The sequence below is a fragment of the Sus scrofa genome, chromosome X (genome assembly GCF_000003025.6).
Source record: "Sus scrofa isolate TJ Tabasco breed Duroc chromosome X, Sscrofa11.1, whole genome shotgun sequence".
Taxonomy (NCBI): domain Eukaryota; kingdom Metazoa; phylum Chordata; class Mammalia; order Artiodactyla; family Suidae; genus Sus; species Sus scrofa.
Genome location: NC_010461.5, coordinates 43,285,232 through 43,312,999, shown reverse-complemented (window position 1 = coordinate 43,312,999; position 27,768 = coordinate 43,285,232). Strand labels below are relative to the sequence as shown.

At 54.4% G+C, this 27,768-nt stretch overlaps 2 protein-coding genes across 5 annotated transcripts in view; one reads left to right on the top strand and one right to left on the bottom strand.

Moving 5' to 3' along the window:
- FOXP3 (forkhead box P3) overlaps positions 1-9,223 on the top strand; it is a 24,388-nt gene extending 15,165 nt beyond the window's left edge. For 2 of the 4 annotated variants that reach the window (XM_021079539.1, XM_021079538.1), the window contains 8 exons: positions 503-590; positions 660-764; positions 2,219-2,306; positions 2,504-2,584; positions 4,724-4,874; positions 5,809-5,885; positions 7,819-7,920; positions 8,146-9,223. In XM_021079539.1, the coding sequence (XP_020935198.1) occupies positions 503-590; positions 660-764; positions 2,219-2,306; positions 2,504-2,584; positions 4,724-4,874; positions 5,809-5,885; positions 7,819-7,920; positions 8,146-8,295 (842 nt within the window). In that variant the 3' untranslated portion in view covers positions 8,296-9,223. 4 annotated transcript variants of the gene reach the window in all.
- Positions 9,135-27,768, bottom strand: CCDC22 (coiled-coil domain containing 22). Its single transcript, XM_003135083.5, has 17 exons — positions 27,508-27,768; positions 26,299-26,476; positions 18,263-18,395; positions 16,681-16,787; positions 16,455-16,521; positions 16,164-16,342; positions 13,516-13,710; positions 12,824-12,886; positions 12,610-12,729; positions 11,695-11,814; positions 11,457-11,573; positions 11,230-11,331; positions 11,046-11,153; positions 10,681-10,776; positions 10,402-10,461; positions 10,246-10,320; positions 9,135-9,543 (listed from the first exon to the last, which is right to left on the bottom strand). The coding sequence occupies exons 1-17, from the start codon at positions 27,555-27,557 to the stop codon at positions 9,430-9,432; spliced, it is 1,884 nt and encodes a 627-aa protein (XP_003135131.2). The 5' UTR covers positions 27,558-27,768; the 3' UTR covers positions 9,135-9,429.

The following is a 27,768-nucleotide window of genomic DNA, read 5'->3' as shown; positions in this document are numbered from 1 at the left end:
GCTGTGGCCCTAAAAATACAAAAAAAAAAAAAAAAGTCAGTACTTGTGAATGGAAGTCTTTTTTTTTTTTTTTTTTTGTCTTTTCTAGGGCCACACCCGTGGCATATGGAGGTTCCCAGGCTAGGGGTCGAATCGGAGCTGTAGCTGCCAAGTCTACGGCACAGCCACAGCCACGTGGGATCCGAGCCGCATCTGCAACCTACACCACAGCTCACGGCAACGCCGGATCCTTCACCCACTGAGCAAGGCCACGGATCAAACCGGCAACCTCTTGGTTCTTAGTCGGATTTGTTAACCACTGAGCCACAACAGGAACTCCATGAATGGCAGTCTTTGAGCTGCTCCACCAGAAGCCTTGGATGTTCGGAACCACCCAGCCCCGCTGGATGGAGTCTGGGCCTGTGAAGCTCAGAAGGGTGGGAAGTTCAACATGAGAGGCCTTGTGGGCTGAGCTCCAGAGCCTGGCCCGCAGTCCCCAGAGGTGCCCTGTCCCCACCCGCAGGGATCAACGTGGCCAGCCTGGAGTGGGTGTCCAGGGAGCCGGCACTGCTCTGCACCTTCCCAAGCCCTGGTGTGCCCAGGAAGGACAGGTCAGTGCACAGGGCTGGGAAGGCCCCTTGGCCCGCCAGTCCTTCCCCTGACACCCTTTGTCCCCTCAGCACCCTTTCAACCGTGCCCCAGGGCTCCTACTCCCTGCTGGCAAATGGTGTCTGCAAGTGGCCCGGATGTGAAAAGGTCTTCGAGGAGCCAGAGGACTTCCTCAAGTAAGGGGGCCAGATCCATTCCAGTCTGGGGGTGGGGGTGGGGGTGGGGCGGGGCAGTTTGTGGGAGGAGGTCTGGGGTGCAGGTCTCAGCTCTCACCTCATCCCAATAGGGGGTGAGATGAGAGAGGCAAAATCTGCAATTGCGGGTTCAGTCTCGCTCCATCACTCACTGGCTCTGGGACCTTGAGCAAGTTCCTTGGCTTCTCTGAGCCTTTGTTTCCTCATCTGTAAAATGGGGGCATCACAATAGAGGCGTGTGCTATGATTTCCCTCCATTTTACAGAAAAAGAAACTGAAGCCAAAGAGGTTAAGTGTCGTGATCAAGATCATCAACCAGGGAGTTCCTGTTGTAGCTCAGTGGGTTAAGACCCTGACTAGTCTCCATGAGGATGTGGGTTCCATCCCTGGCCTCGCTCAGTGGGTTAACAATCCGGCATTGCTATGAGCTGTGGTGTAGGTCACAGACACAACTCCGATCTGGCGTGGCTGTGGCTGCGGTGTAGGTCGGCAGCTGTCGCTCTGATTGGACCCCTGGCTGGGGAACTTCCATGTGCTGCAGGTGTGGCCGTAAAAAGAAAAAAGAAAAAAAGAAGATCACCATCCAGGCTCTGGAATCCACACTCCTAACTGCTTTGTCCTACAACCCCTCATGCCAACACACCAGCCTGCTTTCACTGATGCCCAAAGTCCACTATTGCTGCCTCCTGTCAAGCCCATCACACACACACACACACTATCACTCCCTCTCTCTCTCTCTCTCTCACACACACACACACACACACTCTCTCTCTCTCATACACACACCCCTTCTCAAACCATACCAAACTATCAGTAGCAACTCAATGAACCTCGTCCTCTTCACGGCCAGGCCTTCGCACAGGCTGTTCCCTCTACCTGGAATGCCTTTCCTGCTCTCACTTACCTGGCCTGCTCTCAGCTCCCTACTCTTCTCACGTCATCTCCGGCACCCTGGCCATACAGTAGATGACAGGTAGCATGAGTTGAAGGCATGACAGGTGTGACCTGGAGACTGGGGTAGAAAAAGGGGAGGGAGGAGTTCCCGTCGTGGCACAGTGGTTAACAAATCCGACTAAGAACCATGAGGTTGCGGGTTCGATCCCTGGTCTTGCTCAGTGGGTTAAGGATCTGGGGTTGCCATGAGCTGTGGTGTAGGTTGCAGACGTGGCTCGGATCCCGGGTTGCTGTGGTTCTGGCATAGGCCGGAGGCTACAGCTCCGATTCAACCCCTATGCTGGGAACCTCCATATGCCGCAGGAGTGGCTCAAGAAAAGGCAAAAAAAAAAAAAAAAAAAAAAAAAAGAAAGAAAAAGAAAAGAAAGAAAGAAAGAAAGAGGGGAGGGAGGCCGAGGCTCTGAGCCCTCTCCACTTGAGCCCTCTCCACTTGGAGGCTGGACCCACCAGGGTCACCTGCATGGACTCTTCCCCCTCCCCAGGCACTGCCAGGCAGACCATCTCCTGGATGAGAAGGGCAGGGCGCAGTGTCTCCTCCAGAGGGAGGTGGTGCAGTCTCTGGAACAACAGGTGATGTGGGAAGAGGGGGCAGGGGTGGTGGTGGGTGAACCTAACGTCCACCCTATGCCAGGAGCCAGGGTTATCCAGGATGTTAGCTGGCATGGAAGAAGAAAGGGGGCAGGGGCTCCCATGGAAGACTACAGCCTGGACAAAGATGTGGCAGAGAAAGACCAGGCTGAGGCCTCATTCTGTGCCTGTCCTCACAGCTGGTGCTGGAGAAGGAGAAGCTGGGTGCTATGCAGGCCCACCTGGCCGGGAAGATGCCCTCACCCAAGGCTCCATCCGCGGTGAGCCACCCCAGGCCCACAGGTGGCACAGACTGCAGGGGGGCAGGGGAGGGGCCCTTGCAGGGGGCACTGGACCTATCCTTGCACCCAGGCCCTGGGATCTCCCGGGCCCCTGTCCCCCCAGGTCCACACATGCCCAGACCTGGGAATCTCTCCCTCTCCAACTACAAACCCTCTGACCTTAAGATCCCCAAACATCGTGATCCCAAGTTTGCAAAGCAATAGCAAATCACCAAATATTAAATGCAGACCACTGGCAGGACTGGCTGTATAACTCACAGGGCCCAGTGCAAAATGAACACATGGGGCTCAAATTTCAAAATGACCCGCAGAACATTAAACAAAGCAGGGGGTGGGAGTTCCTACTGTGGCTCAGTGGGGTACAAACCTGACTAGTATCCATGAGACTGTGGGTTCGATCCCTGGCCTTGCTCAGTGGGTTAAGGATCTGGCATTGCCGTGAGTTGTGGGGTAGGTGGCAGACATGGCTTGGATCCCATGTTGTAGTGGCTTGGCGTGGGCTGGCAGCTGCAGCTCCCATTTGACCTCTAGCCTGGGAGGTCCATATGCTGCGGGTTTGGCCTTAAAAAGCAAAAAAAAAAAAAAAAAAAAAAAAATCCCGGGGCCCTGGGTGCCTGCACAGTCCACACACCCAGAAATCAGCCCTGGGTGCCAGACACTGTGATGCCACTGTGACTTAGGTATTACTATCATCCCCAACTCACAGATGAGGAAAATTGAGGCCAGAAAGGGTTAGGTGACTTTCCCAAAGCTGCATTTGGGTAGCAGAGGAGCCCAATTCACCCCTAGCTCATGACCCCAACAGTGGCTCACTACACATATCAGTGTCCACACGCACACTCTAGTTGATATGGCCCATGATGAGTAGAACTGAGAAGAGGGTGCCCTTGTTTTTATTTTGTTTTTTGCTTTTTAGGATCACATTTGCGGCATATGAATGTTCCCAGACTAGGGGTCCATTCGGAGCTACCACTGCCGGCCTACTCCACAGCCACCGCCATGCCAGATCCTTAACCCACGGAGCAAGGCTAGGGATCGAACCCGCGTCCTCATGGATACTAGTTGGATTCTTAACCTGCTGTGCCACAACGAGAGCCTCCGCCCTTGACTTTTTAAAATTTTTTTATTTTATTGCTTTTTAGGGCCGCACCCGCAGCATGTGGAGGTTCCAAAGCTAGGGGTCAAATTGGAGCTGTAGCTGCCGGCCTACACCATAGCTCACGGCAATGCTGGATCCTTAATTCACTGAGCGAGACCCGGGATCGAACCTGTGTCCTCATGGATACTAGTTGGATTCTTAACCCGCTGAGCCACAAGGGGAACCTCTGCCCTTACTTTTAAAAACACCTATTTGGAGTTCCTGCTGTGGTATAGCTGGTTAAGGATCTGGCATTGCTGCAGCTGTGGCTCAGATTCAATCCCTGGCACAGGAACTTCCATATGCCGTGGGTGCAGCCATAAAAATAAAAATTTTTTAAAAATAATGAGTTCCTATCGTGGCGCAGTGGAAACAAATCCAACTAGGAACCATGAGGTTTCGGGTTCTGGCCTTGTTCAGTGGGTTAAGGATCTGGCATTGCCGTGAGCTGTGGTGTAGGTCGCAGACGCGGCTTGGATCTGGCGTTGCTGTGGCTGTGGTGTAGGCTGGAGGCTACAGCTCTGATTCGACCCCTAGCCTGGGAACCTCCATATGCCGCGGGTGCCGCCCTTGAAAGACAAAAAATAAAAAAATAATGAGTTCCTATTGTGGCTCAGGAAGTTTAGAATCAAAATAGTATCCATGAAGATTCAGGTTTGATCCCCGGCCTCACTCAGGAGGTTAAGGATCCTTGTGTTGCCATGAGCTGTGGTGAAGGTCACAGACACGGCTCGGATCCCGTGTGGCTGTGGCTGTGGCATAGGCTGGCAGCTGCAGTTCCTTTTTGACCCCTAGCCTGGGAACCTCCATATGCTGTAGGTGTGGCCCTTAAAAAAAAAAGAAAGAAAGAAAGAAAAAGGAAAAGAAAAAAGAAAATAAAGAATAAAAGGAAAAAGAAAAAACATACAAAATACAGTTATTTAAAACTAAAGTGGAAAGTTTAAAGCCTCTCAGTTACCAGCCTCTCCCTCCATTCCCAGGCATCATCTGACAAGGGTTCCTGCTGTATTGTAGCCACTGGCACCCCGGGCACCGCCGTCCCAGCTTGGCCGGGCCCCCAGGAGGCCCCTGACGGCCTGTTTGCTGTGCGCAGGCACCTCTGGGGCAGCCATGGAAACAGCACGTTCCCAGGTAAGAGCAGTCCGTGCCCTGCGTGGTGCCCCCTGAGCCTCTGATCCCCCTGCCTGGCCCTGGGCGGGGGACTGCTCTTTAGCACCCCAGTCACCCAGCCTTGGGAAAATCGCACCTGCTTGCAAAAGCTTCCTCTCCGGATTTTCATGGGCTTCCAGCCCCGAATGTGGTCTCAGACGTCTAGCCCCAGCCCTGTCTCCCCTGGGGATTGGGGCTCCCTCGCTGGGCTTTCGCTCTGCCATCTAGTCGTCAGAAGGGAGGGAGCGAGCTTAAGAATTCCCTCCCCCCACAACTCCCTCTTTCTGACCAAGGAAAACCCTGATGACTTGCTCACCCGTCCCCCACTACCTGGGGACCTGGGGCCGTGGGCTTAACGGGGATCAGGGCCTTTGCATGCCATCCTGGCTCTGCCACTTAACCAGTTACATCTCTTTGGTGTGGAAGTTACTTGACCTTTTTTTTTTTTTTTTTTTTTTTTGGTTTTTAGGGCTGCACTCGCGGCATATGGAAGTTCCCAGGCCAGGGGTCGAATCAGAGCTGCAGCTGCCAGCCTCCACCACAGCCACAGCCACAGCAACGTGCCATCCGGGATCCGAGCCACATCTGTGACCTACACTATGGCTCGCGGTCACACCGGATCCTTAACCCACTGAGTGAGGCCAGAGATCGAACCCGCATCCTCATAGATGCTGGTTGGGTCTGTTACCACTGAGCCACAACGGGAACTCTACGACTTCTTTTAAACCTTGGAGAGAATAAGCCCTGTTTCGGTGGGAGCGCGGCAAAGGGGAAATGCTCTCTTGTATGTCGAGTGCTTCGCAAACAGTGGCCGTGATCATGGAAAGCCGTGTTCACAGCAGGATTTCAGAGGGGAGGGGAGGGAGCGAGACGTTCCCTGACTGGGACCTGATCCCTCCCCCCAACCCCCCGACAGATTTCTTTCACAACATGGACTACTTCAAGTTCCACAACATGCGGCCCCCTTTCACCTACGCCACCCTCATCCGCTGGGTAAGCAGGGTGCCGGGCTGGAGGACCTGCCTCCCTCTGAGCACCCCTAGGCGGGCTCCTACAGGGATGAACCCACGCCTCAGCCGTGATCCCTCATCTTCACCCCAGACCTGCCCCCAAACCCACATCTAAACTGCCATCCAAGCCAGTGCAAGCCAAGCTCTGGCCCTAGACCTACCCCTTCCTGATATCCACCCCAACCCCGTACCTAAATGCCCCCTGGGCCCATACGTAGCTCCCACACCAGCCTGATCTTTGCCCTGTGTCCTACGCCCACCCCAGGGACACCCTAACTCCTTCCCCAGCCCTGACATACCCCTGTATGTCAACACATCCCCCAGCTAGATCCCGTCCCTAACCCCTTCTTTGCAACACTCGACCCTTGACCTCACCCCATCCCCACCCCTTCATCTGAGTCTCCCTGATGGCTTCCCAGAAGCTTCACCAGAGCCCGCCTGGACCTTCATCCTAAGCCCAGACCTAACCCTACACGATGCAACACGTTACCCTGCCTAACCCCATCCTGATCCTGGCCCAGAGCCTCACTGCAGCCATAATTGCTGATTCTTGATGTGATCTCATTCCTAAGTCCAAGCAGATCTTTTTTTTTTTTTCTTTAGGGCTGCACCCAAGGCAGATGGAAGTTTCCGGGCTAGGGGTAGAATCGGAGCTATAGCTGCCAACCACAGCCACAGCCATCGCCACGCGGGATCCAAGCTGTGCCTGCGACCTACACCGCAGCTCACGGCAATGCCAGATCCTTAACCCACTGAGTGAAGCCAGGGATCGAACCTGCATCCTCATGAATGCTAGTCAGATTCGTTTCTGCTGAGCCACTACAGGAACTCCAAGCAGATCAATTTCCCTGACCCTTACCGACCATACACAATCAACCTTTCTTTTTTTTAATTTTTGAGATATTTTAATTATAGTTGATTTACAATGTTCTATCAATTTCTGCTGTACAGCATAGTGACCGAGTTGTACATATATATACATTCTTTTTCTCACAATATCTTCCATCATATTCCATCACAAGTGACTAGATATAGTTCCTTGTGCTATAGAGCAGGACCTCATTGCTTATCCACTCCAAATGCAATAGTTTGCATCTACTAACCCCAAACTCCCAGTCCATCCCCCTCCCTCCCCCTCCCTCTTGGCAACCACAAGTCTGTTCTCCATGTCCATGAGTTTGTTGCCTTTCTGTAGAAAGGTTCATTTGTACCATATATTAGATTTCAGATATAAGTGGTATCATATGGTATTTGTTGTTCTCTTTCTGACTTACTTCACTTAGGATGAGAGTCTCTAGTTTCAGTCATGTTGCTGCAAATGGCATTATTTTGTTCTTTTTGATGGCTGAGTAGTATTCCACTGTGTACAATCAACCTCATTCTTGACCCTGAACCCAACCACATCCCTGGCACATAAAATAACTATATCAACTAGGCCCATCTCTGAGCCCTGACCGAATGCTGTGTGCCATTCCACCCTCTTGCCCCTCAACTCACCCCAGTCCATCCCAGCCTGATCCTTGTCCCGCCGCTTCCCTGATCTTTGACTGCCTGGCCCTTTGCCCCTTCCAAATCCTTAACTGGACCCCGCTCCTGGCCCTTAACCTTCCCAAACCCTGAAACCTCACTCTTAGAAAGAATTCCAACTCCACCCCGGACATTTAACTTATCTCCAGCCCTAACCCTGTACCGGACCCTACTCTACCCTCGGCCCTGACCCTTTACCTAAGCGCATCCTAGCCCCACCCTCACCCGACTTCTAACCCAGTCTCTGACCCATCACCCTACACTATCTCCCTCCCTTCCCCAACCCCCACAATTCCACCCAGGTCAGAAGGCCCAAAGTGGGCCACTGCCCCTTTCGGCCTGACTTTGGGGGAACGGCTCCCTTTATCCCCCTACCCCCCAACCGCCAGGCCATCCTGGAGGCTCCAGAGAAGCAGCGGACACTCAACGAGATCTATCACTGGTTCACACGCATGTTCGCCTTCTTCAGAAACCACCCTGCCACCTGGAAGGTGAGTGCCCCTGGAGGTGGCAGTGGCCTGGAGGGCCATCAAATGCCACTGGGGTACTGGGTCAAGGTCAGGAGCCAGAGAGCCTGGGACTGGGCTTGTGGGTGTGTTGGGAAGGGTCGGGAGGTCGATTTTTTGGTGGGCACTGCCGACCATGGAGGATGACAGCCTGCTTGCTCCCCTCCCGCCCCCACCTCCTGGACTGGCCGGCTGGTCCTCCTTGTGCAGAATGCCATTCGCCACAACTTGAGCCTGCACAAGTGCTTTGTGCGCGTGGAGAGCGAGAAGGGGGCCGTGTGGACCGTGGACGAGTTCGAGTTTCGCAAGAAGAGGAGCCAGAGGCCCAGCAGGTGTTCCAACCCCACCCCCGGCCCCTGACTGCAAAGCCAAGGAAAGAAGGATGGACAGGGGCCAAAACTGGGGGTGGAAGTGGCCAGGGGAGGGGCGACCGACCACGGACGTGCCTGCGGGGGACCAAGACATAAGGTGTGCGCTGGCTGGCTGGCCAAGGACACCGCTCCCCAGCTGACCGCCCTCTTGGATCACATGCTCTGCACCAACGCCGCTTAGGGGGACCCTGGCCCCAGCCCCGCCCCCCCACCCCCACCCCAGCCCCTTTGCAATGGGCTCTCCAGCCAAACTGAGCCTTGGCAACCGACCCGCACACAACAGCCTGCCTCAGTCGCTCTCACAGACGACCTGGGGGCTGGAAAGGACACCGAGAGTCACAGTCCTGTCCCTTGGACTCAACACAAACCCCCAGACACGAAGCGCCTGCCTCAGTACGCACAGACCATCTCGAACCTGCAGTCGCACAGTCACAGCCGAGCACAGTCCTGGCAACCCACATACCCCAAAGCACGCACCCGCAGCCAGCCTCCAGGCCCGCGGGTGCAGGGTCACACAGGGTGTGCCCAGACACCTGCCCAAGCAGTGGCCTCAGTACCTTCAGGATCTCCGGTCCCAGAAAGCCACACAGACACACACTGGTCACGAATGGTACATCACATGGCTCCTGACACAAATGCTTGGTCACTCAGGCTCTTTGAACTCACCTGTGTGCACACCCACAGAGCACCCCACCTGGCCTCCTGAGTCCCACGCGGACACCCAAGGCCATATACACACCACACACACACACACAATATCCCCAGTGTCTCGCCAGTCACCCGCCCCTCCCCACCCCCAGCCCCATGGCCCCACGCCTCAGCTTAGACTGCAGACAGAGCCCCTCATTTATTTGAGATCCAAGGCCCCACGCCCCCCAGCGCCCTCCGCAATAAACTGCAGCCGAGATCCCATACTCCAGATGATCGCCCCAGCTGAGGGTCACAGTCGGGTGGGCCAGGGTCTGCGGCCAAGGCTGCAGCAGAAGAAGCTGGACTGCAAAGCAGGGGGCACAGCCAGGGCCAGCATTTGGCCAGTACCCCTAGTGCTCCCAATCCCTGCCTGAGGCCAGGGAGCCGGGGGACGAGGGGGTGGCGGGGTGGGGACACCTCTGCTGGGGGCTGCTCAGGCCTCACGGACCCGGCCCAGGAGGCCAGCGTTCTCCTGGCGAAGGGCTCGGTAGTCCTCGCGGATCTTCTCCAGGTTGCTGAGGGTCTTCTTGCCCATCTCCGTCTCGATCTGAGGCAATGGCAAGCATGGCCCTTCAGCACACAGGACCCTTTTCGCAGCTCCCGCTCGCTACCCCCCCGCCCCATTATGGCCACTCGGGCCCCTCCCCTAGGCCTCCCACCCCCTCCCATAAGAGCCTGCTCTGTCCCACGGGCAGGCCCTTGCATGAGGCCTCCGTCCACCTAAAATCCTTCGCTGTGTGGCAGGACCACCCGTGACCTTCTTTTTTTTTTTTGCATATGGAGGTTCCCAGGCTAGGGGTTGAATCGGAGCTGTAGCCGCCGGCCTATGCCACAGCCACAGCCACGCAGGATCCGAGCCGTATCTGCGACCTACACCACAGCTCACGGCAACGCCGGCTCCTTAACCTACCGAACAAGGCCAGGGATCGAACCCGCAACCTCATGGTTCCTAGTCGGATTCATTAACCGCTGAGCCATGACAGGAACTCCCACCCACCACCTTCTTAAACTGGAGCCTCTGCCCATGGCCCTGGGAGGCAAGCAGGAGGACCCTCGGGGCGGAAGGGGAGGGATCAGAGGAGGCCGCTGGGCTGTCATCGGTCACACATGCAGCTACTAACAGGCAGGGCTGAGACTCCAGCTGCAGGCTGTGCCTGGTTCCACAGCCTCTCGGTATAAACCAAGGAGCTGTCCCCTGGCCCGCCTTGGTGAGCCCCACCCCCGTCCCGCACCACGCCCCCAGCCTCACCTGCTCCTCAAGGTCCCGAACCTCCCGCATGATGGTGCCCGTGTCCTCGATGGTCTGGATGAGCTGGCTGCAGTTCTGGGGACGGCAGGAACAGAAGGCTTGCACCTCAACTCGGCCCCTCCCCGAGCCAGCCCCCAGGCACGCGTCTCCCCTCACCTCATGCAAAGCAGCTAGATACTTGTAGGCCTTCCGAACAGCGTCGTCCTTTTTAGCATCCTGATCAGAGAGAGAGAGGACCTCAAAGGTGTCAGGGGGCTACTCCCGCCCCGCCCCAACCCTCTGCCTCCCTCCAGGCCCCCACAAGGCCACCCTCTCCCACTTGGCCGATTGCATACTCCACAGGGCAAAGCCAGGCCCCAGCCATCAGTGGTACCTACGAGGCTTACACAGGGCCCAGCCCCCCGCCCCCAGCCCCCAGCCCAGCCTGCCTCGCACCTTGAACACGAGCTCATCGGTCACTGCAAACGTCCGGTCCAGCTTCCCTGACAGGGAGTTGATTTCCTTCTGAAGCTCCTTCGTGTCAGACAAGATCTGGCAAAGAACGGGGTAGCCGTGAGCTGGTGTCTGGGGCGGGGGTGGGGGCGGGGGCCGGCGGGCAGCCGGCTGAGGGCATCCCTGATGGAGCTATCACATCCAGACAGGGTTCGGAGTGGCTGGAGGGGACAGGGTGGGGCTGTTCTGTGTCTGGCAGCTCTGCCTTTCGCAGGGTGTGAGGCCCCTGTGTGGCCCAGCGACACACATCCGCCACTTGGGGGCACGGCTGCCCATGGGACCCACCCTGCACAGCCACGATGGCGCACCTTCGTGATCTCTTCCTTCTGTTTGCGGATGTTGCCCACGATCTCCAAGATGCGCTGGGTGTAGGCCGGCCGGGACACGTCTCTGGGCAGGGTCACGAGCTCTGACATCTAGGCAGAGACACACAAGCGCGCCCCTAGGACCCACCTCTCCCCCCGTGCCGCCCCCACCGTGCAAGGACCTTACCAGCTGCTTGTAGACCTCCTCCTTCCGGCGGGCCTCTTCAGCAGCTGCCCGAACACTCTGGTGCAGCTCCTGGATCTCTGCCAGCCGTCGAGAAGATTCCAGCTGCCCAGGGCCCCGTGGGTAGAGGGCAGTGAGGCAGAGCACTGGAGGGGCCCCTCGGGAGGGCCCGAACCTGCCCCCACCCAGAGCCCTGGAGAGTCCACCCCCACCCTCACCCTGCTACCTACCTCTCTGCAGTCCTGGAGCTTTCGGAGGTGGCGGTACTCGGCAAGGAGCGGGACCCGGTGCTTTTCCCACTGACCCGCCAAGTGGATGACCCGCTGGGCACTGCTCTCTACCACGAGCTGGGGTGGGAGTGGTGTGGGGTGGAGTGGAGTGGGGGGGGGGGAAATGGCAGCTACGTGTCACACAGGCTGGGCCCATCCAACCCCCAGCCTCCCAGCCCCACCTCAGCGCCGGCCCCACCTGCAGCTTGGCGAGGTTGGCAGCCCCGTCGGGCAGCAGCTCCACCGCCCGGCTCTTCAGGCGCAGGGCCTGCTCACGCTCCGCTGTGCTGAGCTCGCTCTGCCGACACTCGGTCTCCACCTGGCACCCCAGGACCACCCCCCCACACGCACACTCCCAGTCAGTGGGGGAGCCCTGCCACACGGCACAGCCCCCCAGCCCCCACTGGGCCTGGAAAGCTGTGGCCTAGCCCAAGCCCTCACATAGCTCTTTAGCCTCTACTGGGCCCTCGAACCCCACCAGATAGCGACAGAGACCTATCAGCAGTGACAGGCAGACACAGGCCCCTCTGACCCCTCCACTTCCACAATGACAGCACCCCCCACACACACACACAAGAGCCCTGATGAGCCACACAGGCCTCTGCCCATGCAGACCCATCATGTCCCCACTGACACCCACAAGGCACCTATAACCCCTATATACACACCCCCCTTTTTGTCTTTTTGCCTTTTCTAGGGCCGCTCCCGCGGCATATGAAGGTTCCCAGGCTAGGGGTTGAATCAGAGCTGTAGCCACCGGCCTACGCCACAGCCACAGCAATGCGGGATCCGAGCCACACCTGCAACCTACACCACAGCTCATGGCAATGCCAGATCCTTCACCCGCTGAGCAAGGCCAAGGATCGAACCCGCAGCCTCATGGTTCCTAGTCGGATTCATTAACCACTGAGCCACGATGGGAACTCCTACACCCCCACCCCTTTCGCTCCCACTGGTTCTCCTGAACCTTCAGGAGCCCCACAGGTCGCCAGTGTCTCCCGTGAACTCTTCTGACACCTGCAGACCTCTCCAGAGTACTTCTCAGTCCCCTCAAGTCCCTCTAAGCCCGCCCTGTGACCCCTGACTCTGGCGGGCAGCCCCTGACCAACCCCACCTGCACCAGGCTGATGCCCAGCGTCTTCATGTTGGCTTCAACCTCTTCGATGTTGCGGTTCACACCCTCTAGCTGCTCCCGAAGAGACTCCAGCTCCTGCTCCTGAGCTGCCCACGTGTCCTGGGAGGCACAGGCCCATTGGGGTGATGGTGTCAGGCCCCATCGACAGCCCACGGCCCCGGACACCCCCGCCCGCCAGCACTGCTTGGCCCACCTGTTCAGGCCGCCGGGAGGTGGTCGGCACATCTGACACCTGGGCTGCCTGGGCCTCGGGCTCCTGGGGCGTGAGAAAGGGGCATCCTGGCTGTTGGGGTAGGCCCTGCTCCCAGAGCCCAGCTTCGGCACCCCCCACACCCCACGCAAGCACCCTCGTAGCCCTGTACCCAGGTCCGATACTATGGTGCCCCCGACGATGGAGAGCATGTGAGTGCGTGACAATCGAGGCGCTCCCCGTGAGCTCGGATTGGAGTGTTTGCTCATAAAGAAACCCCCCTGATCCTGACACAGCTCCTGCCTGCCGGCCCATGCGAAGGACGCGACGAGGGCCCCTCTGGGTGACCATCCAAGGAGAGGAAATACGTCCAGAGCAAAGTGCCTGGGGAAAGCTGGGGTTTGCACAAAGAGCACCCCTACACCCTTACATGGTTCCAGCCGCTCTACCCTTTCTCCACGGAAGTTCCCAGGAAGCCAGAGGACCCCTGCCACCACCGCCCCACCCTGGCCAGGTACCCGCTCCTAGTGGGGAGAGGGCATGCCTGGTGGGAACATGCATGGGACCCAGTGTGGATAAAGTGTGTCTGTACATAGAGCAAGGACCCTATGTGGATAAAGGGCGGGTGTCTGTACATAAAGCAACCCCGCCTTGGCCCCCATCAGCGTGCCCCGGGCCCACTTGGGCCCACCCACCAGATGGAAGGTGAACTTCTCTGAGTGTGTGAAGCGGGAGCCCTTGGGAGTCCCAGTCCTGGTCCCAGCACCCCAGGCCTGCAGCAGCTCTCCCAGGTCGCGGGCTTGTGGGGGAGGCCCTAGTCGGCCCCAGGTCTGGCGCAGATGCTCGGCCAGGTGCTTCTGCAGCCGCTGCCGGTGAGCCCGTGTATCCTCCTGGAAACAGTGGAAGGGTGTGGAGGCCTGCTGGGCACCCAAGGCCCTGCCTCACCAGGGAGCCACCGGACGGGGTGCTACCGACAAGTCACGCCCACTCCCAATGGGCCCCCCCAGGGGGCCCGTGCCCGCACTCCTGGCCCACGGGCCTGGGAGCTCCCTGAGGACAGGGTCTGCTCTTCTTCGGCCCCACTCCTCTCCATCCACTTGCTCCCCGCACCGGAGGAGGCTGTGAGAAGGAAGAGAAGTACGCTGGCAGCCCCCCAAATGAGAGACTGACACGGAAAGGCTATGTGGGGACAGAGCAGAGACCAAGTCAGAGGTGCTGGGCAGATAAGGGGGCAGAGGCAGAGGGGAACTGAGAGAGAGTGTCATGAGAACAGAGGCAGCTTTGACACAAATGGTGGAATCTGATCACGAGCTCAGTGTTGGATGCAATTCAGAGGTCACTGCTAATTTTGTTAGGTGATGGACTTCGCTTCATGGCTCAGAGGTTAATGAACCCGACTAGAATCCATGAGGAGGCGAATTTGATCCCAGGCCTTGCTCAGTGGGTGAAGGATCCGGTGTTGCCGTGAGCTGTGGTGTAGGTCACAGATGTGGCTTGGATCTGGTGCTGCTATGGCTGTGGCGTAGGCTGGCAGCCGTGGCTCCAATGTGGCCTGGAGACTGGGAACTTCCATATGCCTCAGGTGCGGCCCTATCAAAAAAGCATGAAAAAAAAAAAAAAAAAGGAATGCCCTTATGCATGAAGAAGTGTATGCTTAAGTATTTAAAGGTAAAAGGACAGGATGTCTGGGATTTGCTTTAAAATCATACAGAAAAAAAAAATCAAGAGAAGACATGAAGAAAAATGGGCAAAATGCTTATAGTTGAAGGTAGATGACAGGGACTGATGATAGTCTCTCTACTTCCGTGTTTGAAATTCCTTTCAGTTTGGAATTCTCTTGTGGCACAGCGGGATGGGGATCCGGCTTTGTCACTGCTGTGGCGCGGGTTCGATCCCTGGCCCAGGAACTCCTGCATGCCATGGGCGAGGTGGCCCAAAAAAAAAGAAGAAAGAAAGAAAAAGGAAAAGAAAGAAACTCCTGTCAGTTTAGGAGCTCCCGTCGTGGCGCAGCAGAAACAAATCCGACTAGGAACCATGAGGTTGCGGGTTCGATCCCTGGCCTCGCTCCGTGGGTTAAGGATCCGGCGTTGCCGTGAGCTGTGGTGTAGGTCATAGACGCAGCTCAGATCCTGCGTTGCTGTGGCTGTGGTGTAGGCTGGCCGCTGTAGCTCCGATTAGACCCCTAGCCTGGGAACCTCCATATGCCGTGGGTGAGCCCTTTAAAAAAAGGAAACTCCTATAAGTTTAAAAATGAGAGAAAAAGATAAAGACAGGACAAATGACACTGGGGGACTCAGAAGGAGTCAGTTTCAGAGGTGGACAGAGGGGAGAGGGAGGTAGATACAGAGGTAAGACAGAGGCAGAGACAGAAATGAGGAAAATAGTACAGAAATGAGGAAAGGAGGCGTTCCCGCTTTGGTGCAACGGGATCAGTGGCGGCATCAGTGGTGGCATCGTGGGAGCACTGGGATGTGGGTTCAGTCCCCAGCCCGGCACAGTGGGTTAAGGATCCGGCGTTGCCGCAGCTGCAGCTTGGCCAAAAAAAAAAAAAAAAGGAAAAAGGAAAAAGAAAAGAAATGAGAGGCGCGAGGAGAGAGAGAAAGACAGGCAGCAAAATCACAGGAAGAGAAAGACAATTGACTAGAAGAGACAGAGCAGAGATCTAGAGGCTGTGATGGCAGAGACAGAGAAAGAGGGAGTCAATCAGGGGCAGGAAAAAGACAGTAGAAACGGGGAGAAAGGGAGCAGATCCTGTTGGTTCTGGCGGCCCATGCACATCCTTTGGTGGAACTTCACCCTGAGAAAAGAGCAGTATCACCCTCCGTGTCTCAGGGCAGGAAGCCGAGGCTCCGAGGGGCCATACTGACTTGTGCGTGGACCATGGTCTTTTTTTTTTTTTTTTTTTTGCTTTTTAGAGCCACACCCTGGGCATACGGAGGTTCCCAGGTTAGGGGTCGAATCAGAGCTGTAGCTGCCAGCCTACACCACAGCCACAGGAACAAAGGATCTGAGCCACGTCTGTGACCTACACCACAGCTCACAGTGACGCCAGATCTTTAACCCACGGAGCGAGGCCAGGGATCGAACCTGCGTCCTCATGGATGCTAGTCAGGTCCGCTAACTGCTGAGCCGCGACGGGGACTCCAGTCACGGTCTTTCTGACTCCAGTGTTCTTTCAGGCCGGGAGCAGGGAAGTTGCACACAGGGAGGAGAGGATGGAAGAGAGGGACAAAGTGGGGGTGGGGGTGGAACGAGAGGGGCAGGGGACGAACGAACAGGACAGGAAATGGGAGCTGTGGTGAGCCAGGGCCTCATCAGCAGGGGGCCAAGTACTGGGGGGTACCTGGGCGGGGAGGCGGGATGCCCGGTGGACCCAGTCCTCGTCCCCGGGGCGGTCCCGGCCCGTTTGCTGGCAGAGCTGGACAGCATGGTGTTCGAGGAGGGAGGCTGCCCTCGCGGCAGGCTGGGGCACCTGGGTGGGAGCTGGGAGCAGCAGAGGACTCGCCTGGAACTCCTGAGGTTCTGGAGGCAGCAACAGAGTCAAGCCAGCCCTCCTGTCTCACTATGTAGTCAGGGCCACCTCCACCCCTTCCCTCCCCTGCCCCCCAGCCCCTCTCCACAGCCTCACACTCACCTGCCCTGGAGCTCAAATCAGGCATGGCCAGCCTGCTGGCATGGAAAGGCTTCTGAGGGGCTGAGCCCTGGTAGGAGAGCAGAATCAGAGCCTCGAGGATGAATTGTGATGGGGTGGGGGTAGAGAGCACCAGTGGGAAGGGGCCAAAAACCTGACGCCCACATGAGGACAAGGCAGGCAAGGTGGGGGACTAGCAATATCGACGTGAGTTGGGGAGGGGTCCCACCTGGAGGTGCTGAAGCTTAGGAGTGCGAAGGAGGGGTGGGACCCAGGGCAGGGCCAGCTGGTCCCGGATTTGGCTCCCGATGGCCCGGAGGAGGATAGCTGAGTCACCTGAGGGAGTGGGGAGGGAGGGTCAATCAGATGACAATGCCACAACTCCAAAAATGCACACCTTGGAGTTCCCGTCGTGGCTCAGTAGTTAACGAATTCAACTAGGAACCATGAGGTTGCGGGTTCGATCCCTGGCCTTGCTCCATGGGTTAAGGATCCGGCGTTGCCATGAGCTGTGGTGTAGGTTGCAGACGCGGCTCGGATCCCGCGTTGCTGTGGCTCTGGCGTAGGCCGGCGGCTACAGCTCCGATTCGACCCCTAGCCTGGGAACCTCCATATGCCGCAGGAGCGGCCCAAGAAATGGCAAAAAAGACCAAAAAAAAAAAAATGCACACCCTAGGGGCAGCCTGACTTCCTGCCCCATCATTCTCGCATTTAGTCATTCAACAAACGTTTACTGAGCACCTACTCTGTACCAGTCCCCATTCCAGACCCTCGGGCGACCTCAGCAAACAGATGGATAAATAGCCTCCTGCCCTCACGGGGCAGCAGGGCGGTAGAGAAAAGCAGGACCAAGGTCATAAGGACAATGGAAAAAACCTGTCCAGTGGTGATCAGCAAAGGAGGATAAGGACCCTTGAGAGGAACATAAAATTTGAAACAAGGCAGTCCTGGAGTTCCCATTATGGCGCAGTGGTTAACGAATCCAACCAGGAACCATGAGGTTGCGGGTTCGATCCCTGGCCTTGCTCAGTGGGTTAAGGATCCGGCATTGCAGTGAGCTGTGGTGTAGATTGCAGACGAGGCTCGGATCCCATGTTGCTGTGGCTCTGGCGTAGGCCAGCGGCAACAGCTCCAATTAGACCCCTAGCCTGGGATCCTCCATATGCCACAGGAAGTGGCCCTAGAAAAGGCAAAAAAAAAAAAAAAAAAAAAAAAACCCAAAAAACAAAAAACAAGACAATCCTGGGAAGGTGTCCCTGAGGTGACATGTGAACAGGCACCTCCAAGAGCTCAGAGAGGGAACCATGAATCTATCTGGGGGCAGCATCAGCGAGAAGAGGCAAAGGCCCTGAGGCTGGGTGGCCTGGCTGGCTGAGGAGCATCAAGGAGGCCCGTGTGGGAGTTCCCACTGTGGCGCAATGAGATCAGCCGCGTCTCTGGAGCGCTGGAACACAGGTTCGATCCCCGGTCGGCATGGTGGGGGCACAGGTGGGTTAAGGAGCCGGTGTTGCCATAGCTGCGGCGTAGGTCCCGACTGTGGCTCAGATCTGATCCCTGGCCCAGGAACTCCAGATGCCACAGGGCAGCCAAAAAAAAAAGGAGGCTGGTGTGGGTTAGAATGGGGGTGGGCAGGGCAGGAGGAAGTGAGGCACCTCCTTACCTGGGTCAGCTCAAGCCCCGGTCCCCTTCCCCTCTGCCTTGCATCCTCTCTCCCAGGCCTCCCTCCTAGCTCTCACAGTCCACCCCCACCAGCTAACCTTTTCACCCCTTTCACCCCTCTCAGCCCCCACCACACCCCAGGCACCCCATACCTGCAGGCTGGTCTGCATCCTCAGAGGCATCAGTGGGCAGACGCTCAGCCAAGAAGAGAAGCAGGTCCCGGAGGTCAGGCTCACTGGGGTAGAGGAAGTTCTGATAGCCAAGCTCCAAGGGATAGCCCAGGTCCTGGGGGTTGGGGAGGGCGACCCCAATCAGTCTGGCAGGCAGGAGCCTCCTGCCCTGGGAGCCCAGGCCCTAGACCACAAATGTTCCCACTCGCTCCCCAACCACCACCCTCTGAACTTCCCCTTGGCTCCCTAAGCCCTCCAGAGGGTTAAGATGAAAGCTCTGGCCTTTCTAAAGGTGACTCAAAATCCAGAGGCCGTAAAAGAAAAGATGGGTATTTCTTTTTTTTCTTTTTTCTTTCTTTTTTTTTTTTTTTTTTTGGCTTTTTAGGGCCGCATCCATGGCACGTGGAAGTTCCCAGGCTAGAGGTCGAATCAGAGCTGCAGCTGGCCGCCTACGCCACAGCCACAAGGGATGCGAGCAGTGTCTGTGACCTATGCCACAGCTCATGGCAACGCAACACCAGATCCTTAACCCACTGAGCAGGGCCAGGGATCTAACCCGCACCTTCATGGACATGAGGTGGGTTCATTACCGCAAAGCCACAGTGGGAACTCCAAGATGGGGATTTCTGAATATATGAAAAAAGATTTTTAAAGAAAAAAAATGCAATGAGCAAAGTTAAAAAGAATAATCACAAGCTGGGAAAAAAAGTATTTGTCATAAGCAAAGAGCAAATCTACCTAGTTTATAAAGAGTGCCTAGGGACTTCTCTTGTGGTGCAGTGGGTTAAGGATCCGCCATTGTCCGAGGGTTCGATCCCTGGCCGAGGAATTTACACATGTTGTGGGCATGGCCAAAAAAAAGAGTGCCTAAAACTACACAGGCAAAAAGAGCAGCAGTGTAACAGAAAAGGAGGCAGAAGATAGGAACAGACAGTTCCCAGAAAAAGAATGCAAAACGGGCTTAAACATATGTGAATATGTCCAACCTGGCTTACAAGAGAGACTGGCATTGAAAGCACAATTGAGAGACCCCCACGGGAGCCTCCCGGATCTGATCCCGGACAACGTGATGTTTCGTTCTGAGGTCCACTCAGGGAGGGAGATAAGATCGCTGAGGCAGAGTTCCTGTCCCAGACCTGAATCCAGCCATGAGAGAACAATCAGACCAATTCAGACTGCAGGGCTGTTCCAGGAAACAACAGGCTGCACTGCTTCAAAAACATGTGTCCTCGTGAAAAGAAACAAAGAAGCAAAAACTAAAGAGGACTGTTCGATACAGAAGATTAGAGATGTAACAGTGAAATAAAATGCATGAGCCTTGATTGGACGCTATAGCTGAAAAAAACCCCAGCTATAATGGATATTTCTGTAAGAATGGAGGAAATTTGACTGCTCCAGATCCTGGATACTATTACTCTAGCAATATTCAATTTCATGCATGTGATCCCAGTATGGGGTACTGTGGATATTCTGGCCAGTGTCGTTTTACTTAGGAGAAGTGCGCTGAAAGTTTTCTGAACGGAGTGTCATGATGTCTGCCACTTTCAAATGGTTCAGCAAAAATGTGTGTGTGTGTGTGTGTGTGTGTGTGTGTGTGTGTGTGTGTATCTATACATAGACAGAAAAGAATGGAGCAAAATGTTAACAACATAGAAAGCTAGGAGAAGGGTGTTATTGTTCTATTTTCATGTCTTCTTACATTTGAAAGGTTTTCTAAGGACAAAGCTAAGAAAACTATACGGACATCTTCTGACAATACCCTCCGGGCACCAGGTTGTGGAGGAAAACAGGCACCCTCTCATCCACTGCTGTTAGGAATGTAAAACTTAATCCCATGGATGGCGACGTCGCAAAATCTAACAAAATGACATAGGCATGTACACTTCCACCTACCGAGCCTACTTCTAGGAGTTTACCAGGAAGATATGCCTGCACCAATTCAAGAATATATATGCATTATTTTCAGTACGGCATTACTTGCAAAATATTGGAAACTCCCTAAATGTCCAAGTATAGGACAGTGGTTGAATATCAACTACAATGAACTATTCTGCAGCTGCAAAAAGGAAAAAATGATTAAGATCTTTATTGTCTGATAGGAAATGATTTCCAGGATATGTTGAAAGGGGGGGAAGAGGGAAGGAACTACGTATATGCTTTTTTATTTTTTCAGGGCTGCACCTGCAGCACATGGAGGTTCCCAGGCTTGGGGTCAAATCGGAGCTGTAGATTTTGGCCTATGTCACAGCCACAGCAACGCAGGATCCGAGCTGTGTCTGCAGCCTACACCACAGCTCATGGTAACACCGGATCCTTAACCCACTGAGTGAGGCCAGGGATCAAACCCGTGTCCTCATGGATGCTTGCCGGGTTTATTTCCGCTGTGCCACAATGGGAACTCCCTATATGCTCTCTTCTGTGTAAGAAAGTGGGAAAATAAGGGGAGTTCCCGTCGTGGCGCAGTGGTTAACGAATCCGACTAGGAACCATGAGGTTTCAGGTTCGGTCCCTGCCCTTGCTCAGTGGGTTAACGATCCGGCGTTGCCGGGAGCTGTGGTGTAGGTTGCAGACGTGGCTTGGATCCCACGTTGCTGTGGCTCTGGCGTAGGCCGGTGGCTATAGCTCCGATTGGACCCCTAGCCTGGAAACCTCCATATGCCGAGGGAGCGGCCCAAGAAATAGCAAAAAGACAAAAAAAAAAAAAAAAAGTGGGAAAATAAGATTATGTATTTATATTTGCTTATATCTTCATTTCTTAAAAACTGAATACACAAGAAACTAATCTAAGTGATCCCCTTGCAGCAGAAGGGTAAGGAGGTAAATGGTTTGGAGTGCAAGTGAGAATTCTCAAGGTATCGTGTTACTTCTGTCACACCTTGGCGATTTCTTTCACCCTTTCAGTAGTTAACCATCTTTTACCTAGTTAAAAATTCTTGTCTTTTTTTTTTTTTTCAGGGCCACACCTGCGGCATATGGAGATTCCCAGACTAGGGGTTGAATTGGAGCTACAGCTGCTGGCCTATGCCACAGCCACAGCAACACGAGATCCGAGCCGTGTGGGCGACCTACAGCACAGCTCACGGCAACGCCAGATCCTTAACCCACTGAGCAAGGCCAGGGATCGAACCCACAACCTCATGGTCACTAGTCGGGTTTGTTAACCATTGAGCCATGATGGGAACTTCTACCTAGTTAAAAATTCTTTATATTAAAATGTCCCTATTCAGGAGTTCCTGCTGTCGAGCAACGAGATCTGCAGCATCTCTGGAGCACTGGGATTCAGGTTCGATCCCCGGCTTGGCACAGTGGGTTAAGGATCCAGCATTGCTGCAGCTGCAGCATAGGCTGCAACTGTGGCTTGAATCTGATCCCCAGCCCAGAAACTCCAGATGCTGTGGGGCAGCCAAAAAAAGAAAAAAGAAAGAAGAAAAAAAAGGAAAATTTCCCTATTCAAATTATTGCTGGGTTTTTTGTCTCCAGACTGGACCCTGACTGATAAAAATGACCTATGCAAACCAGTAAACAACATTTTTCCGAGAGACTACAGGCTTTGGAGTCAAAAAAATCGGTATCAAAATCCAGACTGCGAGTTCCTGTCGTGGCTCAGCGGTTAACGAATCTGACTTGAGGAACCATGAGGTTGCAGGTTCAATCCCTGGACTCACTCAGTGGGTTAAGGATCCGGTGTTGCCGTGAGCTGTGGCGTAGGTCGAAGATGCGGCTCAGACCCCACGTTGCTGTGGTTCTGGCATAGGCCAGCGGCTACAGCTCTGATTAGACCCCTAGCCTGGGAACCCCCATATGCCACAGGTGTGGCCCTAGAAAAGACAAAAAAAAAAGAAAAAAAAGAAATCCAGCCTGCTACTTAACTGTTATTTAATCACCCAGAAGCTGCCCAGAAGCTCAGCTTCCTAGCTAGGAGGTGGGGCTGATAGTATTTTCCCTGTGTGGATGCTTTAAGGGATAAAAGGGCCCATTAAGGTTCTGGTCTGGAGCTGCATGGATTCTGAAAGTAGACTTCCTGGATTCAAATCACTTATATATGGAATTTTAAAAAAGGATACAAATGAACTTATTTGCAGAACAGAAACAGACAGATGGGGGGCCATGGGGAGGGAGGGGTGGACTGAGGGTTTTTTTGTTTGTTTGTTTTGTTTTGTTTTGTCTTTTTGCTATCTCTTGGGCCGCTCCCGCGGCATATGGAGGTTCCCAGGCTAGGGGTCCAATCGGAGCTGTAGCCACCGGCCTACGCCAGAGCCACAGCAACGCAGGATCTGAGCTGCGTCTGCAACCTACACCACAGCTCCCGGCAACGCCGGATCGTTAACCCACGGAGCAAGGGCAGGGACCGAACCTGCAACCTCATGGTTCCTAGTCGGATTCGTTAACCACTGCGCCACGACGGGAACTCCCTGGACTGAGGTTTTTTGATGGAAATGTTCTAAAATTAGGTTGTGATGATGGTTGCACAATTATAAATATAATAAAATTCATTGAATTATTTTTTTTAAATCAAGCATTAAAAAAAAAAATCTGGAGTTTCTGTTGTAGCTCAGTGGGTAAAGAACCTGACTACTATCCATGAGGATCTGGGTTTGATCCCCGGCCCCACTTAGTGGGTTAAGAATGTGGCTTTGCCTCAAGTTGTGATGCAGGTCGCAGATGCGGCTCAGATCCCGTGTGGGCTGTGGCTGTGGCTGTGGCTGTGGGTGGCATCTACAAATCAGATTGGACCCCTAGCCTGGGAAGCTCCATATGCCACAGGTGTGGCCCTAAAAAAAAAAAAAAAAAAAAAAATTTCAGGAGTTCTTGTTATGGTGCAGCGGAAACGAATCCGACTAGGAACCATGAGGCTGCAGGTTGGATCTCTGGCCTCGCTCAGCAGGTTAAGGATCCTGTGTTGCCGTGAGCTGTGGTGTAGGTCACAGATTCGGCTTGGATCTGGTGTTGCTGTGGCTGTGGTGGAGGCTGGTGGCTACAGCTCCGATTAGACCCCTAGCCTGGGAACCTCCATATTCCACGGATGCGGCCCTAAAAAGACAAAAAAAAAAAAAAAAAAAAAAGACCAAAAAAATCCAATTTTTGCTCTTTACCTACTACTGTGGGCCCTCAAGCAAATCACTTAACCTCTCTGCCCTTCATTTTCCTCATCTGAGAAAAAGGATAACAACAGCGCCTACTTCAGAAAGTTGTCATGAGAATTCAGCGAGCTAATGCCCTGTTACCACAATGCCCAGCACGGAGCACGCCCTCAGAAAACATCATTAGACACACATCTGCGTGTTTGATCATGACGTAAGATTTGTTTATTTCAGAGTGTCATAAGTCACAAAAGTGTGAAAACCACTGGCTTTTAAACTACTTTGCTATGGGTTTTTTCCGACACCTGCAATCAGAGTTGTGACTGATACAGAAACTCATTCCAGGAGTGGCATGTGTGAAATGACAGACGTCAAAATACGGAGGTGGCTGAGTCGCAAAAAATGGTGCCGCCAGGAGTAGGGCCCATGTAGAGGCAGACACCAGAAGGCGGCAGTGCTGAGCTGAGGTGGGGTACAAGGGCAGCACCCAGCTGGGTTAAGGGAGACCTCTTCGGAGTTTCCGTTGTGGCTCAGCAGAAATGAATCTGACTAGGAACCCTGAGGTTGCAGGTTCGATCCCTGGCCTCACTCAGTGGGTTAAGTATCTGGCATTGCAGTGAGGTCACAGACATAGCTCGGATCCAGTGTTGCTGTGGCTGTGGTGTAGGACAGCAGCTGTAGCTCCGATTGGACCCCTAGCCTGGGAACCCTCCATATGCTACTGAGAGACCTGTTCTACCTGCTTAGAACAAACCAAGGCTCTGGGACCAGAAAGTCCTTTTTTTTTTTTTTTTTTTTTTGTCTTTTTTAGGGCCGCACCCGCAGCATATGGAAGTTCTCAGGCTAGGGGTCTAATAAGAGCTATAGCTGCCGGCGTACACCACAGCCACAATAACGCAGGATCTGAGACACATCTGTGAACTACACCACAGCTCACAACAACGCCGGATCCTTAATGCACTGAGTGAGGCCAGGGATGGAACCCGCATCCTCATGGATACTAGTCGGGTTTGTTAACCACTGAGCCACAACGGGAACTCCCAGAAAGTCTTACTCACTGAGAAAGCCATACTCTCTGCCCTTGGCTAAAGTTTGTGTGAGCAAAAGTAGGTCACCACCCAATCCACTGGGCAACAGCACTGAGAGAAAGAGGAACTGAGAACTGGGGGAAGCCTGACCCCTCGGCCCCCCACTGAATACCTCCCACTGTGCACCCTCCTTGCCAAACAGAGGACTCCCCTGCATAAAGTGTCATCCTTGAGAAGACAGCCTCGGGCCAGGGGACAGACTGTCTGCCTCGAGGGCTACCAAGAGCCCCGGACAGAAGAACCTGAGAACTCCTGAGAGCTAGGTGAACCTGGATGGGTGAGGCAGAGTCTGAGGCCTATTTCTAAGAGATAGAAACTGGACAAGCAAGCTACACATTCAAGAAACCTGCCCCCTGGGGATAAGCAGAAGGGTTCACTGCAGTTTCTCTCTTGTCCCTCTACCACCATGTATTGAATATGTTGGCCATGCTGACATCCATTACGTAGCCAGAGGTTGCAGGAATGTAAGCAATGGTAAGCAATGTAAGCAATTAATCCAATGATATTAATACCATTTGCACAAAGCTTATTATATCCAGTTTTCCACGTATGAACTATTTTTTTTTTTTTGGCCACACCATGGCATGTGGAAGTTCTGGGGCCAGGGATCAATCCCACACCACAGCAGCAACCCGAGCTACAGCAGTGACAATGCTGGATCCTTAACATGCTGAGCCACCAGGAAACTCCCTATGAACTCATTTTGGGTTTTTTTGTTTTTTGTTTTTGGTTTGGTTTTGTTTTTTTGGTGTTTTTTTTTTGTCTTTTTGCCTTTTCTAGGTCCGCTCCTGCAGCATATGGAGGTTCCCAGGCCAGGGGTCGAATCAGAGCTATAGCCGCCGGCCTACACCACAGCCACAGCAACGCTGGATCCAAGCCGTGTCTGTGACCTACACCACAGCTCACGGCAACACTGGATCCTTAACCCACTGAGCAAGGCCAGGGATCGAACCCGAAACCTCACAGTTCCCAGTCGGGTTCGTTAACCACTGAGCCACGACGGGAACTCCGAACTCATTTTGAATCCTCATAGCAACCCTATGTGGTAGATACAACCCATTTTCCACGTGAGAAAACTGAGGCCCAAAGAGGTTAAGAGACTAGCCTAAAGTCCCAGAGCTAGTGAGCCAGGAGCAATGACATTTACCCAGAGCCTTTGGATACAGTAACTGGACATAAGTCTGTACTGGGGAGGTGTAAGTGCTTCACCAGAAGGCACTTATCTATGACAGAGACAATATAGGAATTATCCCCATGAGAGGCAGGCTGAGTGTGGCTGCCACAGGGCAGAGTGAAGTTTTAGTGCAGAGACACTGCTTTTTAGTTAACCAGCGTATTTTCCCTTGTGTAACCCTCCTTCCCCCGACTCCATGTGATCCTGAAGGAGCAGCCAATCCCAGTGCCCTATAGGGATGACCATGTGATCCAGGTTGGCCAATCAGAGCACAGATGGTTAATTTCAGCCTGAGCATGTGAGCCAAACAGGGCCTTTTCAGGAACTGGGAAATGGAATATTGTATGGGGAAAAGTTCTTGGTGCTAAACTCAAGACACAGGAGCCAGAGGCAGCCCGGGCACAAACTGGATCAACTCATTTAGTGCTCATAACAACCCTACTTTTATCATCTCAGTGTCACAGATGAGGAGGCTGAGGCCCACAAGGGTTAGGGTCTTACAGTTAGCCAGGGTCTGAACTACTCAAGCAGTTTTACCAGTCAGCAGTCTTAACCACTAATGAACATTAAGCCACAAGGGAAGCTGGCAGAGAGGAAAGGCAAGAGTTTCAAAGGAGCTTGGTGACTCTGAAGGAGGAAGGAAGAGGCTGTGTGTATTGAAAGGAAGGCACTCACCATGCAGGCCTGAGCCAAGCTCATGGCCAGACGGAACCGGGCAGACATGGCAAGAGGCAGCAGGGGGCTGAGGCCGGAGCCCACAGCAGGGTTGATTACACGCAGGCAGCGGACCACAGCTTCTACGACCAGCTCAGTGGTGAAGGCTCGCAGGGTCTGCACATCTGGAGGAACTGCCCTGAAGAAGAAGGGGGCAGGCTCAATGAGGGGGAGCAGCCAGGAAACAGGGATGAGGCTGGAAGCCCTAGTTACTGGGATGTGGGTGGGGAGGACGGCCACAGTTCAGACAGGTCATGGGTGCTGCTGGCTGACTTCCATTGGGCAAACTAAGACCTGGCGGAATCCTCAGGTCCTAAGACCTTGGTGTAGAATGGTGGATGGAAGGGATCTGAGTTCAAAAGAAAATCTCAACTTTCCCTATGCCTAAAAGCCCCAAAATTCTGGAGTCCAGGAAGGGCTAGGAGCCCAGGTGGAATGGTCTCTGGTTTTCTGCAGCCCCAGAGATCATGTTTCCTGCAGGTCAGTGGTCCCTAGATATTGAGCTGCTAGGGTTTTGAGACTAGATGCTGGGAGGCTGGGGTTTTCAGGAGTTCCAAATGTCAGAGTCCCTGGATCGCAAGAACACCTAGTTCAAGCAATCCAGAAATTAGGCTCCTAGATGTTGGAGTCCTTATGTGTTGGGGTAACCAAGCATTAAGACCACCAGATTTCAGAGTCCTGGGAATTTAAAAGCCCCAGGTATTGGGAAATAGGGTTCGAAGGTTCCTAAGCAGCCAGTGCCAGGGGTTTTTGGAGTCCCTGAGTGCCAGGGTCCCAAAGGTTTTAAGTTCCCTGGTTATCAGGTTACAGGTATCTTAGAATCTCCAGGTAACAGGGTCCCAGGGTATTGACGTCAAATCCACAGGTCTCAGAACCCCAGGTCTTAAGGTTCCAAGGTTTTAAAGTGTCTAGGTCCTGGAGTTTGGGGTTTCCCAAGTGTCAGGGTCAAAGGGTTTGGGAGGCCGTGTGTGTGTGTGTGTGTGTGTGTGTGTGTGTGCGCGCGCGCGCGCGCGCGTTTGTGTGTGTAAAGAGAAGGGAGGATCCTAGGGTTCTGGAAGTTGGAGCCCTGAATGTCAAGGTCCGGGGTTTTAATGTTCCCGGGTGACTGGGTCCGGAGTTTTGGAGTCCCGGATGCGGGCATTCCGGGGTGGGCGGGGGCTGTGTCCTTACGTGCCGGCCTGGCGCAGGGAATGGATGAGGATTCGGTCCGCCTCCTCCATGGTGGAGCCGTGTTCGAGTCCGAGGCTGGGTCCAGGGCCGGGTCCGAGCAGGATAGGCGCAGCTGTGGAAAGCCCGCTCCGAGCTCGCAGTTCAAGGAGTGTCACGGGCTGCGCGGGGACAGCCGGGAAATGTAGTTCCGAGAGAGAGAGTTCGGCGCAAGCCGGATGCCTGTCGCCTCGGTGTGAATGGGCGCGCGCAGGCTTGAGACGC